General features: G+C 27.1%; 2 protein-coding genes across 10 annotated transcripts; one reads left to right on the forward strand and one right to left on the reverse strand.

Annotated features, from left to right (window-relative positions):
* Positions 1-6,803: 6,803 nt before the first annotated feature.
* On the reverse strand, positions 6,804-12,500 carry LOC122537700. 9 transcript variants are annotated; one of them, XM_043671125.1, is made up of 8 exons: positions 11,414-12,075; positions 10,071-10,239; positions 9,704-9,940; positions 9,448-9,565; positions 9,217-9,361; positions 9,036-9,123; positions 8,591-8,954; positions 6,804-8,529 (listed from the first exon to the last, which is right to left on the reverse strand). In XM_043671125.1, the coding sequence occupies exons 3-8, from the start codon at positions 9,922-9,924 to the stop codon at positions 6,805-6,807; spliced, it is 2,661 nt and encodes an 886-aa protein (XP_043527060.1). In that variant the 5' UTR covers positions 9,925-9,940; positions 10,071-10,239; positions 11,414-12,075; the 3' UTR covers position 6,804. The 9 variants fall into 9 exon arrangements, with proteins under 9 accessions (XP_043527060.1, XP_043527069.1, XP_043527043.1 ...); XM_043671134.1 differs by having other exon boundaries at positions 10,132-10,239; positions 11,240-12,075; XM_043671108.1 differs by having other exon boundaries at positions 11,240-12,075.
* Positions 12,089-19,053, forward strand: LOC122537735 (WW domain-containing adapter protein with coiled-coil homolog). Its single transcript, XM_043671180.1, has 12 exons — positions 12,089-12,296; positions 12,507-12,540; positions 14,284-14,524; positions 15,433-15,518; positions 15,782-15,862; positions 16,229-16,427; positions 16,817-17,158; positions 17,242-17,465; positions 17,750-17,891; positions 17,985-18,208; positions 18,312-18,439; positions 18,520-19,053. The coding sequence occupies exons 1-12, from the start codon at positions 12,256-12,258 to the stop codon at positions 18,596-18,598; spliced, it is 1,821 nt and encodes a 606-aa protein (XP_043527115.1). The 5' UTR covers positions 12,089-12,255; the 3' UTR covers positions 18,599-19,053.
* The last annotated feature ends 453 nt before the right edge of the window (positions 19,054-19,506 follow it).

The following is a 19,506-nucleotide window of genomic DNA, read 5'->3' on the forward strand; positions in this document are numbered from 1 at the left end:
AACTATCTTATGAATTAATCGCAATTAATCGCAGAAAAGTGATATAATTTAATGAATTTAGTTAATTTTGTTTTTTTTTTCTTCTATTTTTATTTCTAATTAACATATTTATGGTTATCATTTGGATTGTACAGTGCCATATTTTTATGTCTAATATCTGTGATTATTACGTACTTTATTTATACAAAACAGTTATATAAATCAATAATTTGTTTTAAGAAATATGTGAGAAATTTATAATTTTCATCTCTAATGTTGAAAATATGGTATTTGTTTTTTATAAAAATAATTATAGTATTTTATAAAGCAACTTTTTCTATACAAATGACACGAAATTTTGTTTCAATTTTAGAAATTATAAGTAGTAGTAGTAAGTTTTACGATATACAAAAGACAAATGATATTAATGCGAAAGATAAATTCTTATTGCTTCTTTATCGTTACCATTTATTTATTTAAAAAAAAGTCTGATAGTTCTAAATTAAATTTATAATTCGATGTTAATTATCAAAATAACGTGATTAAACGATTGCCAATTGTTTTTACTTATGTACATACATAAATGTATGGATAGTTTATTACTGACAATGAGAAAATTATCCTATGCGAGAAGCATTTATTAAGGACGTTCTAATGTCCTAAAATATAATTTAGAGTAGTAACATTACATCAAATACCTCATTCATTCGTGTTCATAAAATAAAATTGAATCCTGTGTATTTCTAGGACGTTCTATCATAATAACTTATATTTACCTATATTTATAAATTATCTGCATTAAACAATGCATAGACTGGTTTTTTTATGAAAAATGATTTAAACATATTTACCTCATATTTACGTTCCCAGCGTAAATTTTTTACGCTTATGGTTAAGGTTAAACGTAGTTTGCAACAGGGTACTCGTTTACATATTCCTGTAATATCTTTTTCTTTATATATTTAATTATTTTTAGTTTAACTATATAAAATCATGTGTCTATGAAATTTGGTTTTATTTATAATACTTGCAATACTTGACTGTATGTCGATTATGTAAACGCATTTTTAATATAATTATGTTCATTAAAGTGATTTTATTCTTTATATAATACTCCAAGTAAAAATATTTTTATTTTCTGATCATTTTCTATAACATATAGTAATTAAATTTTGTCATTTTTCAAATAAAAGAGGCAAGTAGAATAAGATATGCATGAAAAATAAAATTATTTTAAACTTTAACAAATAATAGAAACTGTGTATACGACTGTAGTTTATGTACATCAAAACTATTTTTAATTGAACTTTCAGAAGAGTAAAAGTATGAAAATTGAAGTTATTTTGGATTTAAAATGCTTTAGAAATATCTATAATATAAATATATGTATCTATAATATAAATATAAATATATATATAATATATATATATATATATATATATATATATGTATATTTATAATATTTATGTACAATAATTGTTAATATATACACCTTTAGGCATCTCTAGATCGTTTGTTAACATGTAGTATTAACAATATAATAAAAGACTAAAGTAAATTTATATTTATTAAAATATGTTTAGTAAATTTTTATATAAATGTATATTTTATTATTATTATTTATATATGTAAAATATATAACAATGTGTATTTTTAAAATATTTTGTTCTTTTGTTTAGTTTTTATGTTGCAGATTGTGAAAAATTTAATATAATTTGATACTTCAATTGTAATTTACATGACTCTTATATAATTAAATATTAATATTAATATTAATATTTACAAAGTAATGCAAATAATATCTGCATTAATCTTGTTATAGAATTATTTAATAGAATATAATAGCACATGTTTTAGTGTAAAATTTGTATTATGTCTATAATGTTTCAAAAATTAAAAACTGCAAACTGTTGGAAATTAGAAATTATTTTATTTAGCTTTGATACATATTTTTAAACAACTGATTTTAAAATTATATAAAAAAGAAAACATTTTTTGTTATTTAAATATATATGATAAAAATTTTATTATCAAATTAAGAAATTTTATTAAACTGTTTTTCTTTTCCTACTTTATTCCAAAACTGTTTTACTATGCAATAGTAATAGAAATATTTCTACTATTTCAACATTGTTTCTTACATATTTATAACATACTTAAACTCGCGCTTTTTCTATAGTTTCTTTTTTTTAGATCCTATTTATTTTGCATTAACTACTATTCCCTTAAATGTTCACACTGTGAAACTTCAAATATAATAAATGTATATAAAGTAACTGAACGGATGTCTTCATTAATTCAATAAAACTAAAAATTAAATTTTATACGATCTTAAAAATAATCTACTAGGATCAAGTATACTTCATCGTAATGAAAAAATTAAGCTATAAAAAATATAATAGCGATTCATAACATGAAAAAATAAACAAAAAACAATATAAAAATTTTTCGTTCAAGGCTTCGTTTTCGAGAAAATCGAGTTTGAAAATTCACAAGATATTTACGGGAATACATCAAAAAATAGTTACTCAATCTAAATACTAAACGTATTATATATTTATGTGCATTTTAAAAGTTAAACATTAAAAATATCTATATTAATATCTTATGAATTAATCGCAATTAAAAGTTAAAACGATATAATTTAATAAATTATATCGTTTCTGGCAGTCAGTTGCGTTTTTTTTTAATTTTTATCTCTAATTTTCGTATGATGTAAATACAATTATATTAACAATATAATAAAACGCTGAAGTGAATTTTATTTATTAAAATATGTTTAGTAAATTTTTATAAAAATGTATACTTTATTATATATATGTAAAATGTATAACAATATTTATTTAAAAAAGAAATTTTATTCATTTGTATAGTCTTTATATTGTACATTGTGGACAATCTATACAATACACAATAATTTGATATTCAATTGTAACTTACATAAATCTCGTTCGATTAACATTAATGTTTATAAAATAATACAAGTAATAATACCTGCATCAATCTTGGTATAGATTTACTAGAATATAATGGCACGTTTTTCATTTTTCATACATATTAAGATTAATATAGTTTTAGACTTGTATTCATATTTACGTCTATAACGTTTTAAATTAAAGTCTGAAATGCACTGTTAAAAATTCAGAAACTACTTTATTTAGTTTTGATACATATTTCAGCAACTGATTTTAGAATTATCCATGTAAAAAAGAAAACATTTTTTGCTATATTAAATATACATGGTAAAATTTTTTTGTAATAACTATCCAAATTAAGACATTTTATTATATTGTTTTTCTCTTTTCCTATTTTTTATAAAAACCTTTTATCAATATTATATTTTTCCAATACAATAATAATAGAATATATATTATGAATAATAATAACAATAAGAAAAAGAAGAAGAATGATGATGATATCATCATAATGATAATAATAATGATAATGATAATAATAATAAGAACAATAATAATACATATTATCATTACAGTAATAATAGAAATATTTTTATTACCGCAAAATCATGTTTATATATTTAAGACATAGCACTCTAGAATACTTAATTAAAGACGCGCGTTTTCTATAATTTCTTTTTTTAGAGTATATATAAAATATCTAATCATATTATAATTTTTTGATATTAAGGTCATTAAGTAATATAATTGTCATTGTAATTGTTTATATTATTATGATTTTATATGTGGTCATTATCGTTCAGTTTTCAATTAATTAAATTTTCAATTAGTGGCCGTTTTTATATTTTTAGAAAATTGATTTTATTATTTAGTATACATTAAATAATGTATACATTATTTCTTTGTTTAGCAAGTCTAGTAAAGATTTATTTACAAATATATCTAAAAAAATTCGTTTCTGCAGAGATTGACTTAATTCGGAAACACTTTTACATTTAAATCGACTCATTTAGTATATTCTTCTGTTTATTTGTACACATTACACCTAAAAATGAAAACATCATTTAGTATCAAATATATCAAGTACAAATGAATGATTCGTAATATTTTTACAAATTCTAAAAATGTGGAGTAAACTTACCTCTCAATAGTATCACATGATATTATATAAGTATTATATAAATATATTATAATTTATTTTTTTATAATTTATAATTAGGTACATAAAATGTAGATGCAATATTTACAGAGCAATGTATATTACGTGACGATGTCAGTTCATTCATAAATTATTGACTATATATAAAAATAAATTAAATAAAGTTCCATGAAATCAAAAAGGAATGCAATATACCTTTTTTCTAAATGAATTTTGATAGGGGCAACATATTTTCATCTTAAACACTTGTTCTAGTTATATATAGAACGTTTTCATACCATATAAATTTTGTTTAAAATATTTTTTTGTACAATCAATAATTTACAAACAAATTAAGGTTATCACATTAGATACACTACCTTGTACATATTGCATTATCATTTTTATCACATACAAATATCACAGATACTAGAAAATTCACAACCATAAATATCAGTCTTGAATTGTTTTATGCATAATTGCGCTTTTGCTTCTATAAAGAATTCTAATTTTGTAAGATGTTTGAAATATTAAAATATCTTCTACTGTTGATCTTCCACGTAGAGAATTTTTAATATTAATTATTGTTTTAAAATTTAATATCAAAGTTAAAATTAAATGTTATCAAGATTTTTATTTTGTAAAACTATCATATTATGTTTTTAATGTTGCTAGACAATGCTATATATAAATTTTACTTTATAATTACTTATAAAGATATTTAATGCTATAAAACTTTTTATTTATTTATTCAAAATAATAATTTATATATTTAATAATATTTTAAAATTATAGCAAAAAGAAATTATATTTAAAATATATTTCAAGAAAAAAAATTATCGAAAACATCAGAAGTATAGTTACCTTTCTTTCTGAAAACATGTTTTTTTGCAAGTTCTGTTGATTCATAGGACTAACAATTGTATTTGCTTTCAAACTTGAATATTTTGAATTTAATTTTCTTTTCTTCAATGGTATATCTTCATCCGAAGTTGTTTGTTCTTTAGTAGAATTTTGTAACTGTACATCTATATTCGATAATGACTTAGTACATTTTATAATACTTGAAACTTCAGTTATATTTTTATCTGTTGTAAGATTTGCTTTTGTAGTATCCGTATCAATGTTTATATTTCTTTCTGATATTTTGAAACAAAATTTATCTTCAGGTATATGTGACTTCTCTAATACACTTGATATTCTTGAATCTTCCAAGATGTCATCTTCCATGATGCACTGATTCTGTAATGTAGACTCTTCCCTGTAGATTGTATCCACCATAGAATCTTCATGAAGATTTAATAAAGTTTGTTGAGACACATTTAACTGTTCAGCACTTCCACATGTTAATTGATTATTTACATTTTTAGGTGAAGTTTCACATTGCGATGTATAAAATGTTGACTGTGGTGATTCACATGTATTTTGCATATCTTGATAATTGAGAGAATTAATAATAGTAATCTGTGAACATCTTAAACTCAATTCATTCTGATTAGATTGAATCATAGATGAAAGTAATTCATTTTTTTCTTTTTTCACTTTAGTTTTCTTTTTACACCTTAATGTTCGTTTGGATGATCTAGATTGTGCATTAATTTCTATTTTACGTTTTGTAATATGTTTTTGTTTTTCTTCACAATTATCCTGCATACTTTTTTGAGTGTTTCTCTGTTCTAAAGAACTTTTATCTTGTTGCTCAATGCACTGCGATGTTATGTCAGTATTACACGATAAATCTGTGGAAGACAATAAATCACAAGAATTCAAGAATTCTTTTGTTATCAAAGGACTAGTTACAAGTTCTACAGATGTATATTTCTGTGATAATTGAACATCATCTTCCTGTTGATTTAATACAGAATTCATTGATTCATTTGATGGAATGTTATTGGAAGTACAAATTTCAGGTAAACCTCGCATTTTTATATTATTCAATAATTGGGTTTGATTAGTAGTATTTTTCTCTTGAAAAATATAAAACTTTTCTATAACATTACCAGTATTAAACTTATCAATAGAACTAGAAAGACTGCATTTAGGAAACGATTCTCTCTCTTCAGAAAATATGTTATCTGGATTGACTAAATTCGTTGATTGACTAGAGAATGAAGGTATACTTTTAATTGGTGAAGGAAATTCAAATGCTGCTTCTGTGTCTGTGTTTAATTCAAATCCAATCATATCTATGTTGCTATTAGCAAAATGATTTTGGTTACTGTACAATTCCTCATCTTTTTCTGAAAGTGTATTTTCCAAATCATTATTTTCAGTTGTTTTTTCTTCAAAATTGAATTCAGATATATTAAAATTTTTTGTTAGAGGAATTTCATCCTCAAAATTTTGCTCAATTAATCGCGGGTTAAGTGTTTGTACATTTGAGTACAAATAGTCACTCGAAGACAAACCCATATTCGAATCGAAATCAAATGAAGAATTTAATATTCCAACTCTTCCAAAGCTATCTTTAGATAATGATGCTTGACAATTTTCTGCATCTAACAAAGTGTACATTTCTTCTGTTTTATTGGTGTACACATCTTCAGATTGTGAAAAAAAATCTGTAATGCAGTTTAATATACTATCTGAATTGTCATAATGAAACGGCGACATCAACGGAGATTTTAAATCTCTCCAAATTTTTTGTTCATCTTCAATTGTTTCTTGTACATCGCCGTTTAGAACACTATCAGAAATATTAGTCTTTTCGAATTCGTTTATGAGCCGTGACTTTCCTATATCGTCTTCTTGTGACAGATTTTGCAATGTACATCACCAATGCACATCGTGATTTGTTTTCTTGAAGTATTTCATATCATGGATAAAAGATGCATCACAAGTTTGATTATTTGTTAGTAAATTAATTTTATGTTGATTTATATCCTGTATCTTATTTTTTAGAATTTCAAAACTTTCATTATTTTCTTTCTTAATATTGTGTCCAAATTCAGATTTTATATGATTATAGATAAGGCTTGAAGGTAATTTGTTTTCCAGAAAAATATTATTTTTTCCATAAGATTGATATTCTTTTGGTTGAGATATTAATTTATTAAATTCATTTAGAAAATGAAAATCTTGACAGTTGCACTTATTTAATAAGTCTTTTTTTTCATATAGCTCTAAAATTTTACTAAGTATTTCTGTATCTGTTAATGAATTAATATTTTGTATCCAATCTGATAACAATGATTCTGCACATTGATTTCCTAAAACTGTAGTAAAAACAGTACGTACGTTCATCTTATCTAATTCTGATCGCTGTTCTTCTGCGTGAATAGTTATAATATGTTCGCTAATACGATTTAAAACGTCCATACATTTGTCAAGATCATTTAATATACACATTATATTTTTGTCGCAAATTGTTGTCTTATCAATAGTATTGCTATCCATTGTATTTTGTGTTACATCTTCGCTCTTTATTGTATTAAATATATTACTATTATGACAAGAGAAAGGTTTCACTTCATTCTTCTTGCAGCAGTCTATACAGTCACGAACTTTCTGAACAATGTTTTGTTTCATCGCTTGCGAGTTATGACTATTTTTAAATTTTAAATCGTGTAAATGATCATTTTGTACATAAATAGATTCAGTTTGGCAATAAGTATTTTCTTCTATCACATTAGAATCTTTATTCGTTGGTAACTCTTGTTTTATAGATTGTATATCTGTAATATTATTTTGGCACTCCTTTGACAAGAATATTGTCTTTATGGAACTTTTTGACTGAGAAAACAATTCTTTATCCTGAGCATCTATTTTATTAGACTCATTGATTGCATTTCTAAAAGAAACACTATGTTCAGAAGACATATTTTCATTCCTACTTTCTCTCAGTAGATTTAATACAGTTTTTGGTTCTTTAATATTTTGTCCCACGATGCTCAAAAGTTTCAATAAATATAAAATTTTATTACGTTGCACATCCGTTTGTTTTATTAATGAAGTACATGTGTCACATTGTTTATTTTGGAACATAGATTTTAATTCATTATTTCTCTTATTGAGATCAAGTATATTTTTTTCCGATATATCAGTATTATTTTGAACTGATTTTTCTTCTGTTAAAGTACAATTTTCTGTACTTTCATTAACTTTATTGTTCGAAACAGGTAATTGGAAACCAAAGTTATCTGCATTGTAAGCATCTGCAATTTTTAATTGATTTCTATATTTTATTCCATTAATTTGTTTTTGCATTTTATATTTCTTCTTCACCATTTTTAACCATTCTAAACTTCTTTGACACCCTTTCTTCTTTTTCTTTGTATTCGTTTTTAACTCATCTTCAGTTAAATCAATCAAAATCACTGCTCCAGAATTTGACACCTTTTTATATTTGTTCTTGTTTCTTAATGGAAAAAGTTGTTGATTGCTATTCTTGTTACTTTTCATTTCCTCCTCAAAAGTATGATTATTTTCTGAATTACCTATATGACTTTTTTTGAATTCACAGTTTGTGAAACATTTTTGGGTATCATATGATAAATTCTAAAAATAACGAAATATATTATAAATGTCATTATGCGATAAATATTAACAAAAAGTTTACCTGTGATAATTCAAAATTTAATTTGGAAGTTCTTAAGTGGTTATCTTTAAATTCAGCAGACATTGTTTGTTCTTCAAATATTAAAAAATTTTTACATGCAGTTTTTAAGTCAAATACATTTGGTTGTAATAGCCAAATAGTTTCATTTTCAAGCCCTGTAGGTACTTTAGGTATTATGTTTAATAATTCATTATGCATTTTTGGAATACATGGACCCAATATTGTTAGAGCCATTTTATTCATTTGCTTTTTCTCTTCAACAGTTTCTTTGGTTTTTTTCCACATTTTTAAAACAAGCAAATACCTGATATAATCAATGTCTGTCAAAGATTCTACACCTTTTTTGAAAGTAGTAAAACTTTTCCTAATATAAAAAGAATAGATTATATCATATAATAAGATATTTTTTAGACTAAAAAGCAAAGCATATAAAACATTTACATACATGAATATAAGATCATAAATTTTTGCATATTTCTTAGTGACAAACTTAAGTCTAAGTAAAACTCTGAAAATATGCTTTTCTGAATTACCTAGAATGAAAATTAATAAATAATACTTTGCATCTTAAATTAGGAAAAAAATTATATTTCATCACTGTAAAATGTCTTTTACATTAAACTTACTTAAATATATCCATAATGCTGAAAGAAGTTTTGAAGCAACTTTAGATGAATCCATAGTGCATTTAAAAGTTTTAAGCTCTATGTCTATATATATCCCCAACAACACTGACATCTGGTTTAAATATAAGTTGCAATCATTAACATGCTGTTAAGAATATTTATTAGCAAATTATTTGTATATTATTATCTTCATTAAATTCACAATTAATAATTAGTAATTTCTGACAATACCTCTTTTATATCATTCCAATAAAGATGAAAAAATATCAGTGTACTACTTAGGTGATTCTTCAATTTTATAATATCCAGTGTCTTTTCGCAATATGTATTTACACTGGTTAAAATATGTCTAAAATATGAATCATTAGTGGTCAATTATTTTTAATTTTATGAATTATAACTTCTAACGTAAATTATATTGATTTTTTTTAATTTCTAACTACTTATATTGATTTTTTTTAATTTCAGAAAAAAATAATCATCTTACTGTGTATAAAGCGAAAGTAAATGTTTTAACAATCGGTAACTTCTATGTCCCACAGATGAAGACATTATTTTATTAAATTTATTGATCCATGGAAATATATTTTCAGATGATTTAACATCAATAAAACTATTATTCTCATGTTCTTGATTTTCACATTTCTTTGACATATTAATAGGACTATTGCGTATCCGTATTAAATTTATTTCATCTTTTTCATCCATTATTTCTTTTTCTAAACTATATAAATATTAAAAAAAAAAATAAAAATCTATGTAAGATAAATTTTTTTGAAAATATATATATTATCGTTAAATAGCATTCAATTAAGACTACAGAATGTTAATAACTAATATGTTAATTCCTATACCTCTCGTGATATAATAAAATGATGTATATTTAAATGATTTATATGTATTAATATTTAATACTCGATGAATTATTGTTTAACAAACTGTCAATCAAGATACAAGAATTGCTTCTATCAGCGTCCTATGTAGAATGAGCCGCAATTTTCAACAAAAATTATCTTATTAAACCTACAAACAAACAAGATTACATACATATATTATAATATATAAAAATATAACAAATAAATTTTTCTCAATTTTCTGATTTTTATGTTACTCAAACGATCAGTCAGATCTAAAAACCTCTTTGATACTACGTACAACGTGATTAGGAACATTTAAAAAATTTCGAAATGTATGAAAAAAATGTTCTTTCAAAAACAAATAAGAAGATAAATGGATCTCTATATAACGTATTTATTCGACAATTGTTCATTAACTCAAACTCGTCTCTTAATGAATTATTACGATGATATTATAAAAATGAAAAACATCACTTTTTTTAAATATAGATCAAGCGCCGTACTACACCAATCAAACGCAAGAAAACAAAATCGTGCTACTGAATGGTGGATCGTACACGTGTTGTAACATAATATTTAATATAGCCGATACACCGTCACGATCCATAAGGGTGCATACACATTTGTTACTGTTGCACACTTGAATTTAATGATAACATTGGATTCGATGCAGGACCTGAATTTCTAATTTGTAATCGCAATTCTAATTCTCTACGTTAGTTCATCGTATTTCAATTGAACAGACGACGATTAAGGCTCTTGATCTTAAGTACGCGGAAACGTAAAAGCGCGTTCGATAGTTCCATTAGAGTGGGCCACTTTCCCGAACATCCGTCGGAAGAGCCACAGCAAGCAACGAAATCATATATAGCAACGAAACAGCGTCTAACGTTTCTTATCGTGTTATTTTTCACACGTTGGACAACACAACAACACAGCGAGGGTACGGTAACAAATATGTACGCACCTTAATATAACCACGTGTTTGATGTTTAAACACGTCGTGCAAAAGATCTGAAAGAATACAACTTTGTCAACAACGTGAGAGCGCGAGTTCCTCCCCGACGCGAATTTTGTTTTTAGAAGCGTGGCGAGGATGCGGAAACTAAATACCCCCCCACTTTCGTCATTTACACCGTGCGTTACATCGTTTACTACATACATACCCGCGTACAAAATGAAACTGAATGAGGGCGGCCGTCACTTTTATTTTTCTCTCCTCGGACACGAAGCGGTCTTTGGAATTTCAGTTTTCTCGCGTTCGCAACGATAAAAACCGCACACGAAGAGTGAATTTATCGCGGTCTGCGCCGCCTGCTGCCCGTGTGCTCGAAACTTACCACTGCTCTTCGAAAATCGAGTGAAACGCGACGCCTGGCGTCGATGCTAAATCCACGTCGCCGTTGTCCTAGCATTTAGATCATAAATACGGAAGTTGCGGACACAGGTACGGACGCACTCTCCGAGGTGCCCCTGCGCATCGTTCGAAATAACCTTTCCTCTTACTTGCTAGTGAAATATACTATGTATTTAAGCGTCCGTTTCTCCGTCTCGTCAGAATAGATTCGATACTCAGTGTTACTTAAATTTCGATGTTTCTACGTGCTTTTGTACATTCACTATGGCTAACAAATACCTTCGAGTATTATTCGAAGAATATGTATCGTGAATTATTTATACGCGTCATTTGAAAAGAAAAAGTAAATAGAACAACACGATTACGTAATTCTATTTTACGAATAAATATAACCGTAATTTTATCGTAACATTTCACGCATATTTCACTGATCGATTCCCTCGGATCGCGAGCATCGAGATATCGTGTACTTATGTTAAAATTGACAGGCGTAGGTAGGTTAATGTCAATGAAATTACTGAAAAAAGTTTCACAATCCCGTATATCACGCCGCCACGTGCGATTGATTCGGGATTCGGTGAGAGAGAGACAAAAAAAAACACTTTGGTACGTACGCCCCTGGAGAAGAGAAGTTGCACACCGAAGCGCAGACGTTGCTTGAACTTTTGAGCTATAATAACCGCTAGCGGCCGATCACGTATGTGACATGGCGTCCGGGTAGAAAGAAAGTTGACTGTTAAATAAGCGTTAATGTTGTTTTTATGACATTGACCAACCGAAAAGGGAACATCCGAGGCCGCGAATTTCCCACAGACACCGGCATTGATGGTAATGCATGCGAGGAAACCACAAAGGATCAGCGATGGGTAGGGTACCGCCATCAAATACCCAATCCTGACACAACCAACCTCTACTCACCTCACCTCTCATCTCCCAAACTCCGTCCCATCCGACCTATTCGATATTACTACTACCGCTATTCGTGGGATAGTTTCCACGATGGACTAATTATTTCTCCATCGTGGAACACCCGCCGCGTAGCAACTGCATTCACTATTTATTCTCTATGGTTTCAGGTACTTCGAAAAGCACCAGGCCCATCCCTATCAGGTAAATATCGTGAGCAATTGGTGTCGGGGGTTTTGGAGTGGGGTAATTCGTGCACAGTGCGACTGGCACGCACGATTTTACTGCGATTCTTTCGCATTCTCTCTCGAAATAACGAGGATCAATTCGTTTTATGTTCGCGCTTTTTTTTCCCCCCTTTGAATAATTACGCGATCGGCTGTGCCAGTGGCTCTTTCGCGTTTCTTACATTACCATTTTTTTCCCCTCTCTTTCTCTCGATATCTTTCTCTCTCTGTCTCTCTCTCTGATAGCTTGTCATTAATCGAATTACGATCGGTAGAAATTGGTTATAAAAATTTTCTCGTAATTCTCGAGAACGTGTGATATATTTTTTATTTATCCAAAACTATTTCTCGTGCAATTTACCCGCCTGTTTTGCCCTTTAGTGCAAAGCAAGTACTAAACATAGTTTGTGTATGTGTTTGTGATGTATATACTCTCTATGTATATATGTGTGTATATATATATATGTATATATATATATATATATATATATATATATATATATATATATATATAGAGTATATTTGTGTATGTTTGTAATGTATATATATTCTATATATATTTGTGATATATATACATTAATATATACATACATACATACATACAGCATACATACATATATATTTTGCTTCAGATTCCCATGATGAGTGTTAGAATAATTTTGTTTGCGTAGTTGCTTCACAAAAGATTTGGTAATACGAATTGAAAATTATACATATTGCTTGAAAATATCGTTTTTCTTTGCTATAAATTTTACATGTAAGAAATTCAAAACTTTGGAATTGTGTGTTATATTACATTACAAATAACATGTATTATTTTTGTTATATATTCTTCACGTGAGAGAACTTAAAATCTTATCTTACAAATGTTAAGTCATGTTGAATTATACATATTTTTTAAGTGTATATAATATTATCTTGTGTGTAGATTTGTTTATTCTTTTTTTTTATATAGTTTTGTTGATTTGTCAAAAGTATTGAGATAAATGGTATGAGAAATCTGACATTTTTGTTCAAAATTCACATCAAAATTTCAACTATATATTGTCCTTGAATTCAATTATTAAAAACGTGCATTTATTTTGTATGCTTTTTAACATAGTTTTGCAATTTGTGTTCATTATCAAAAAAGTACTACGCAAATTGACATAGTTTTGTTCATTTTGATAAAAGATAAAAATTTTATTTGATCTTGTAAACATAACCTTACTTTTAGAAAATCAATAATTCATTCTTCTACATTATGCAGATTACTAATAGTACATTGGAACTGTTGTATGTATACATTAATTAAAGTTTCTTTTGCATTATTTGTAGTTGCGTTTTAATAAAAATAACAATTTGATGCTGTTTTAATTATGCTTATTCATTCATTTTTTGTTTTCATATAAGCTATAAAACTAGTAATGTTAATTTTTCTCTAATAAGAATTATTTCTATGTGTAAAATTATTATTTCCTGTGTGTAAAATTGGAACTTAATATAATAAACAGTTTTGTGTATGATTGTCTTCTGTAGCATATATCTCTAGTATATTTTCATATACAATAAGTATATGAAAATTTTTATGATAATATTTTACCAAATATTAAATTTAGTTTTTTTATATTTTTAATAGATAAGTGAACAGATTAACATTTATGAAAGTAACTTATTAAGAAAGAAATAATATATTGAAAACTTGTTTTAATTATATTTGATATTTCATATTTTTATTTAGAACGCGAAGTACAGCAGTTCTAAGGGTGGCTACTCTTCATCAACAACATCATCAGATAGTCGATACGAAGGACGTATGCGTGATTCCCCAAATGGCAATTCTTATAGTCCAGCAGGGGCCTTGGGTATGGGCATGGGAACAGATAGAGACAGTCCTCGCAGCTACACATCCAAGCCCTTATATAAGAAGGAGAGAGAAAACAGAGACTACAAGTTATCCTCCTCTAGGGACAAGTACTCGGGTAATTAACATTCAACTATATTTTATATTTTTTAGAATTATCGTATGTTGAAATAATATAGTACATATATTTAGAATGATCATATATTAAAAAGTATATGATATGTTAAAGTATGTATTCAAAAAATGTAATTTTAGAGTTGTCAAATATTTATATAATAAAAAATTTGATAAATGTAATTTTATTCTATGACAAATAATGATACAGTCATTTTTGCTATAACCTGTTGATGCTATTGTAAAACACTAAGTTTTAAAATAACAACTTTTTTTAATGTTCTTGAAACTTATTATTAATAATTAAATAAAAATATATTTAAAAAATATTATTATTAAAAAAATATCTTTAAGAGCAATAAAATAAGGTTTGATATTTAATAAAAAGAGTATGTATATTATTATGTATGTATTATGCTTACTATTTAATAATATTTATAATACAACATGTATGTATAAATCTGGTTTAATGACAAAGTTAAATAATGTATTTTGTACATATTTTAATTATTTTTATAATATTGTTTTGAATAATATTTCAGCATGTATATATTCAGCATTGATATATTTTAAATAGCATTTCAGTATATAGTATTCAGTGAAGTAGTATTTTAGCAAAATATTCTATTATTGCTGAAAGATACAAAAGAAAGAATAAATAAAAAAAAAAATAATAATAATAAGAAAACATAAATGTTATACGTTTAGCTGTATTCATATATTTCATGTATTCATTTAGAGTAATAGTGCTTTTACTTTATTATTTTTTAAATTATAAAACTTGTGTTATAGCAAAATCGGCTGTATAATTTTTCTTTGAGAATTAAAGTTTTATTCCTTCTTCCTTCAGTATAAAAACAGGATTGTGTCTTAACATTTTCAGCTGTAACATGCTTACTTGCATATGTGTAGATTGTGCACGATCCCCAAAAGACAAGAGAAGCCGTGAGAGCAGAGATTCAGAACACAGGACCAACCATGATAGGAGTAGTGGAGAGGTAAGAATGTTATTATTCATTGTTTAATTAATATAGATTTGAATAATGATAAATATTTGACTCCTTAATTTAAAAATAATTTTCAATATTTACTAAATAGAGTTTATTTGAATCTTGTTCATTATTTGGAATGTGGAAGATTTTTTATATAGTCACAATTCCCAATTTGTCTAAATGGTTTATATTCTTGAAATGCAATATATACATATATATAAATATAATGCTCACACATAATGTTTGAATGTCTTTGTCTGTTTTTACAGATTTTACATCCTATAAAATTATCATCAAATTCATCAAGAGAGTCCTCATCTCAAAGAAAGCCGTCACACAATTCTTGTCAAGTCAGTATAAAATGTACCTAAAAAAAAGAGATATCAAAAGTCATTTAGTTCAAAAAAATAAGAATTAATAAGAAGTTAATCGGATACTTGTATTACATATATATGTCATATATGCATTTGACGTAATAAACAATACAAATATTTAATGTTGATTTAATAGCTATTAGTATTCCGATTAACATTGTTAAAACGTTATACACACTGCATCATCTCAAAAATTAAAAAATTGTCGACTATCGAGGTTCGATAGGTACGCAGGATCAACATCGTGGACAAATGTAATTTCAACTTTTCGAGTTTTGGAATTCTTATGAATATTTTCCATCGATTCAATCATTTCCGGAAATTTTAGAGCAGTCTGTTTAGGACAAACGTGGTGATGAGCGAGGAGGTGCAATGGAACGTTCGGCCAGGTTTGGTGATTGGTCGGAACATATGAGTTCTTCAGGCAAGAAGTATTATTACAACTGCAAAACAGAAGTTTCCCAGTGGGAAAAACCACGGGAATGGATTAGTCGAACAGAAAATCGACAGCGGCAGTCTAATGATTATTCTTCTAGGTCAAGTACGTCTAACAATATTATATCATTAAATAAATTTCTTTAATTTAAAAATGATTCTTTACTTACCATTAGCATTCTTTTTTATAAAAATAGAATTTCTTATATTATAATAAAAAATAAATCAAATTATGATTTGTTTTTTCATTATTATAAATTCAGTTTTTTGTAGTTTTTTTTTTTTTTTCATTCTGATTGTAGATGTGTTTAATATGTTTCAAATTAATATAAATTTGCCGAATATGATACATGATAAGTGCAATATGGACTGCAAGGGATTAATCATATAAAAAGTTTGTTACATTCTAATTTTCTTTTTTTTAACTTCTACTCTTTACTGTATTTAATATTAAAGAAATTGTTCAATACAGAATTTCATTTTCTTTGCACATAGGTCATGATAAACATTCCAACTCGCGGTCAAATAGCAGTAGCAGTGTGCGAGATGGTAAATCATCGCGACAGTCTGACAAACGAGAATATTGGAGTTCATGTAGTGGAAGTGGCGGTGGTAGTAGTAGAGAAGATGTTTCTGTTAGGGAAAGAGAAAGAGAGAAAGAACGGGAAAGAGAACGAGAACGCGAAAGAGAACGAGAATCAAGTAGAGAAGAAGTGGGAGTGGAGCGTCAAGCTCAGGACATGGATATTTCTCCAGGTGATTCTACCCCAACTTCCGAACCTCTAACATCTTGTACCCACGATCCACTGCCTCAAGGTCCTGTTTTGTTGGCCACTGGTATGTTATGTCTAAGAAGTATAATAATGAAAAATAAAGGAAGTAGAAAGATTATATACTAATAGGTTGATAACTGATTATAGCATTACCACGGTTAACATCACACCCACCATCAACACCACAAACACCTGGAAAACTTAATTCACCAACACAACAAGGAAATAGTAACGCTCCAGGTCCACCGGTTTCGCTAGCAAATCTTCCAAGACTCTTATCTCAAATCACAGGCAATAAGGAACAACCGGATATTACACCACAAAAAGCACTACAAACACTTCAAACAGCTGCAATTCTGTTGTCTAGACAAGTAAGTTTGTTAATTTGTAATATATTATACTTCATTTATAAATATTGCGTCAGAAATATATCTTTCTGTTTTGATTCAATTTTATTCTCATAATTTCACAAAATCCGTTTTCAATATAAAATTATTAGATTTCGATTTTTATAAATTTTCATTTACAAATATACAATTTAAAATGTATATTTATTTTATTTTAGTTATTTAATTATTTTAGTCCTTGAAATAAGAAAATTTCACATGAAATTTTATATAAAAAGTTATTAAATTATTCGATTATATTTTTGTAGCAGTCAGCTAGTGGGGACCGAAATAATAGCGGAAATGATGTAATGGTCCCTCTAAAAGTTGATACAAGCGGCAACGTTACAAGCGAGGGACCACCTACTCCCACACATTCGGAAACCCAGGATTGTATCGATGCTCGAAAATGTATGTTAATAATCGATGAATTCTTGTATTTAGTAAACTCGTAATAATTAGTAGTTCTTAATAATTAATTCCTATTTGTTTTCCCTTCAACAGTAACAAGCCCTGGGGGAACGAATTCTGGAGTACAAGGTTTAAGCTCATTGCAAAATCTTAGTACATTAGGTTCCCTTGGAAATTTAAATAATACAGGTTTACAAGCATTGTCTAGAGTACAGCCTCCTTTAACACCTTCCTTAACACCATCACTTGCTAATCACTATCGGGAAGATTTAACGCAACACGTGCGTGCCTTTCCTGCTGATATTCTTGAAAAACAGGTATATAATTTGAAAATTGTGAATTATGTATTTTAAAAATCATCATATCGTAATGAGAATATCAAACGACATGCATTGTTATTTGAATAATTGTTATTTTTAGGCACAGAAACTTAGTGAAGAAGCACACACAATGGGAAGTTTGCAGTGTACAAGAGTATCGGCAGAATTAAAGACAGCACGATCGATAGTGAGGCTGACAGAAATTCAGGCGACGTTACAGGAACAAAGGTACATATCATTGTATTGAAATTTCATAAAAATTATGAATTCTATTAAATTAAGTCGATTGATTTTTTTAAATATTTTAGGATATTATTTCTCCGTCAACAAATTCAAACATTGGAGGAGTTAAAATCCCAAAATTCCTTCATGTCTGACGATTCTTAGTGTAAGAAACTTTATAAAATAATTATAATTACAATCTATAATTAATTCATGCAAAAAATAAAACATAATTATTAATATTCTCATTAATATTGAATAATTAAGATTGTACCTAAATTATAATATCATGATAGAAATGATAAAATAGTAATGAGTATGGGCTGCCTAGAGAGGATTGGTTCCGTTTATCAGCTAATAGGTCTTATTACAATTGATTAGAAAATCAATTGTAACCCACCTCTCTAGGAAGCACAGGAGGCCTATCCACACGCAAACACAACACACTAAGTAAATAGAAAATGAGTCTATTCTATCAGTTCATTGCAAACTTGAATTGTCCACATCGTCTTGTATTACCTATGTTATACGTGTCAATGTTTCATATCCCAAGATTAAGCGGCATTTTAACTAGTTGAAACATTTTTGTTGTAAATCTCGGAATAAAATTCGTGCCAGAAGTTTTAATTCAATTTTTTATCGCCATTGTCTTACCTAATTCCCATATGTGTAGAAGGAAGTAGATTTGCTTTGTAACTATAGCAATCTTTTTCTCCTATTTAAAATTTGTCCTTATTACATATTAGTGTTAAAACGAAAAGAAAAAAGTAATTAACTTAATATAGTATAACAAATTTTTAGTGGACGTAATTGAAACTTGTATAAAATTTGTAAATAATTTTAGAGATTTACAATAATCTAATATATGTTACTTATTTTTAATGTTTTTTGAAAGCACTTTAACACTGCATTATTAACGCAAATTGTACAGAGCGTGCCAAAATCAGATTAAATAAGTCGAACACTTAGTGTATTTTAATTTTAGATAATTTTTATTTTCTGCATAAACTCCTTATACAGTTGTGCAACATAAAAAAATGACTTAATGTTGTATAATTGTATAGCTTTTGTAA

The sequence above is a fragment of the Frieseomelitta varia genome, unplaced genomic scaffold (assembly GCF_011392965.1).
Source record: "Frieseomelitta varia isolate USP_RPSP 00005682 unplaced genomic scaffold, Fvar_1.2 scaffold_163, whole genome shotgun sequence".
Taxonomy (NCBI): domain Eukaryota; kingdom Metazoa; phylum Arthropoda; class Insecta; order Hymenoptera; family Apidae; genus Frieseomelitta; species Frieseomelitta varia.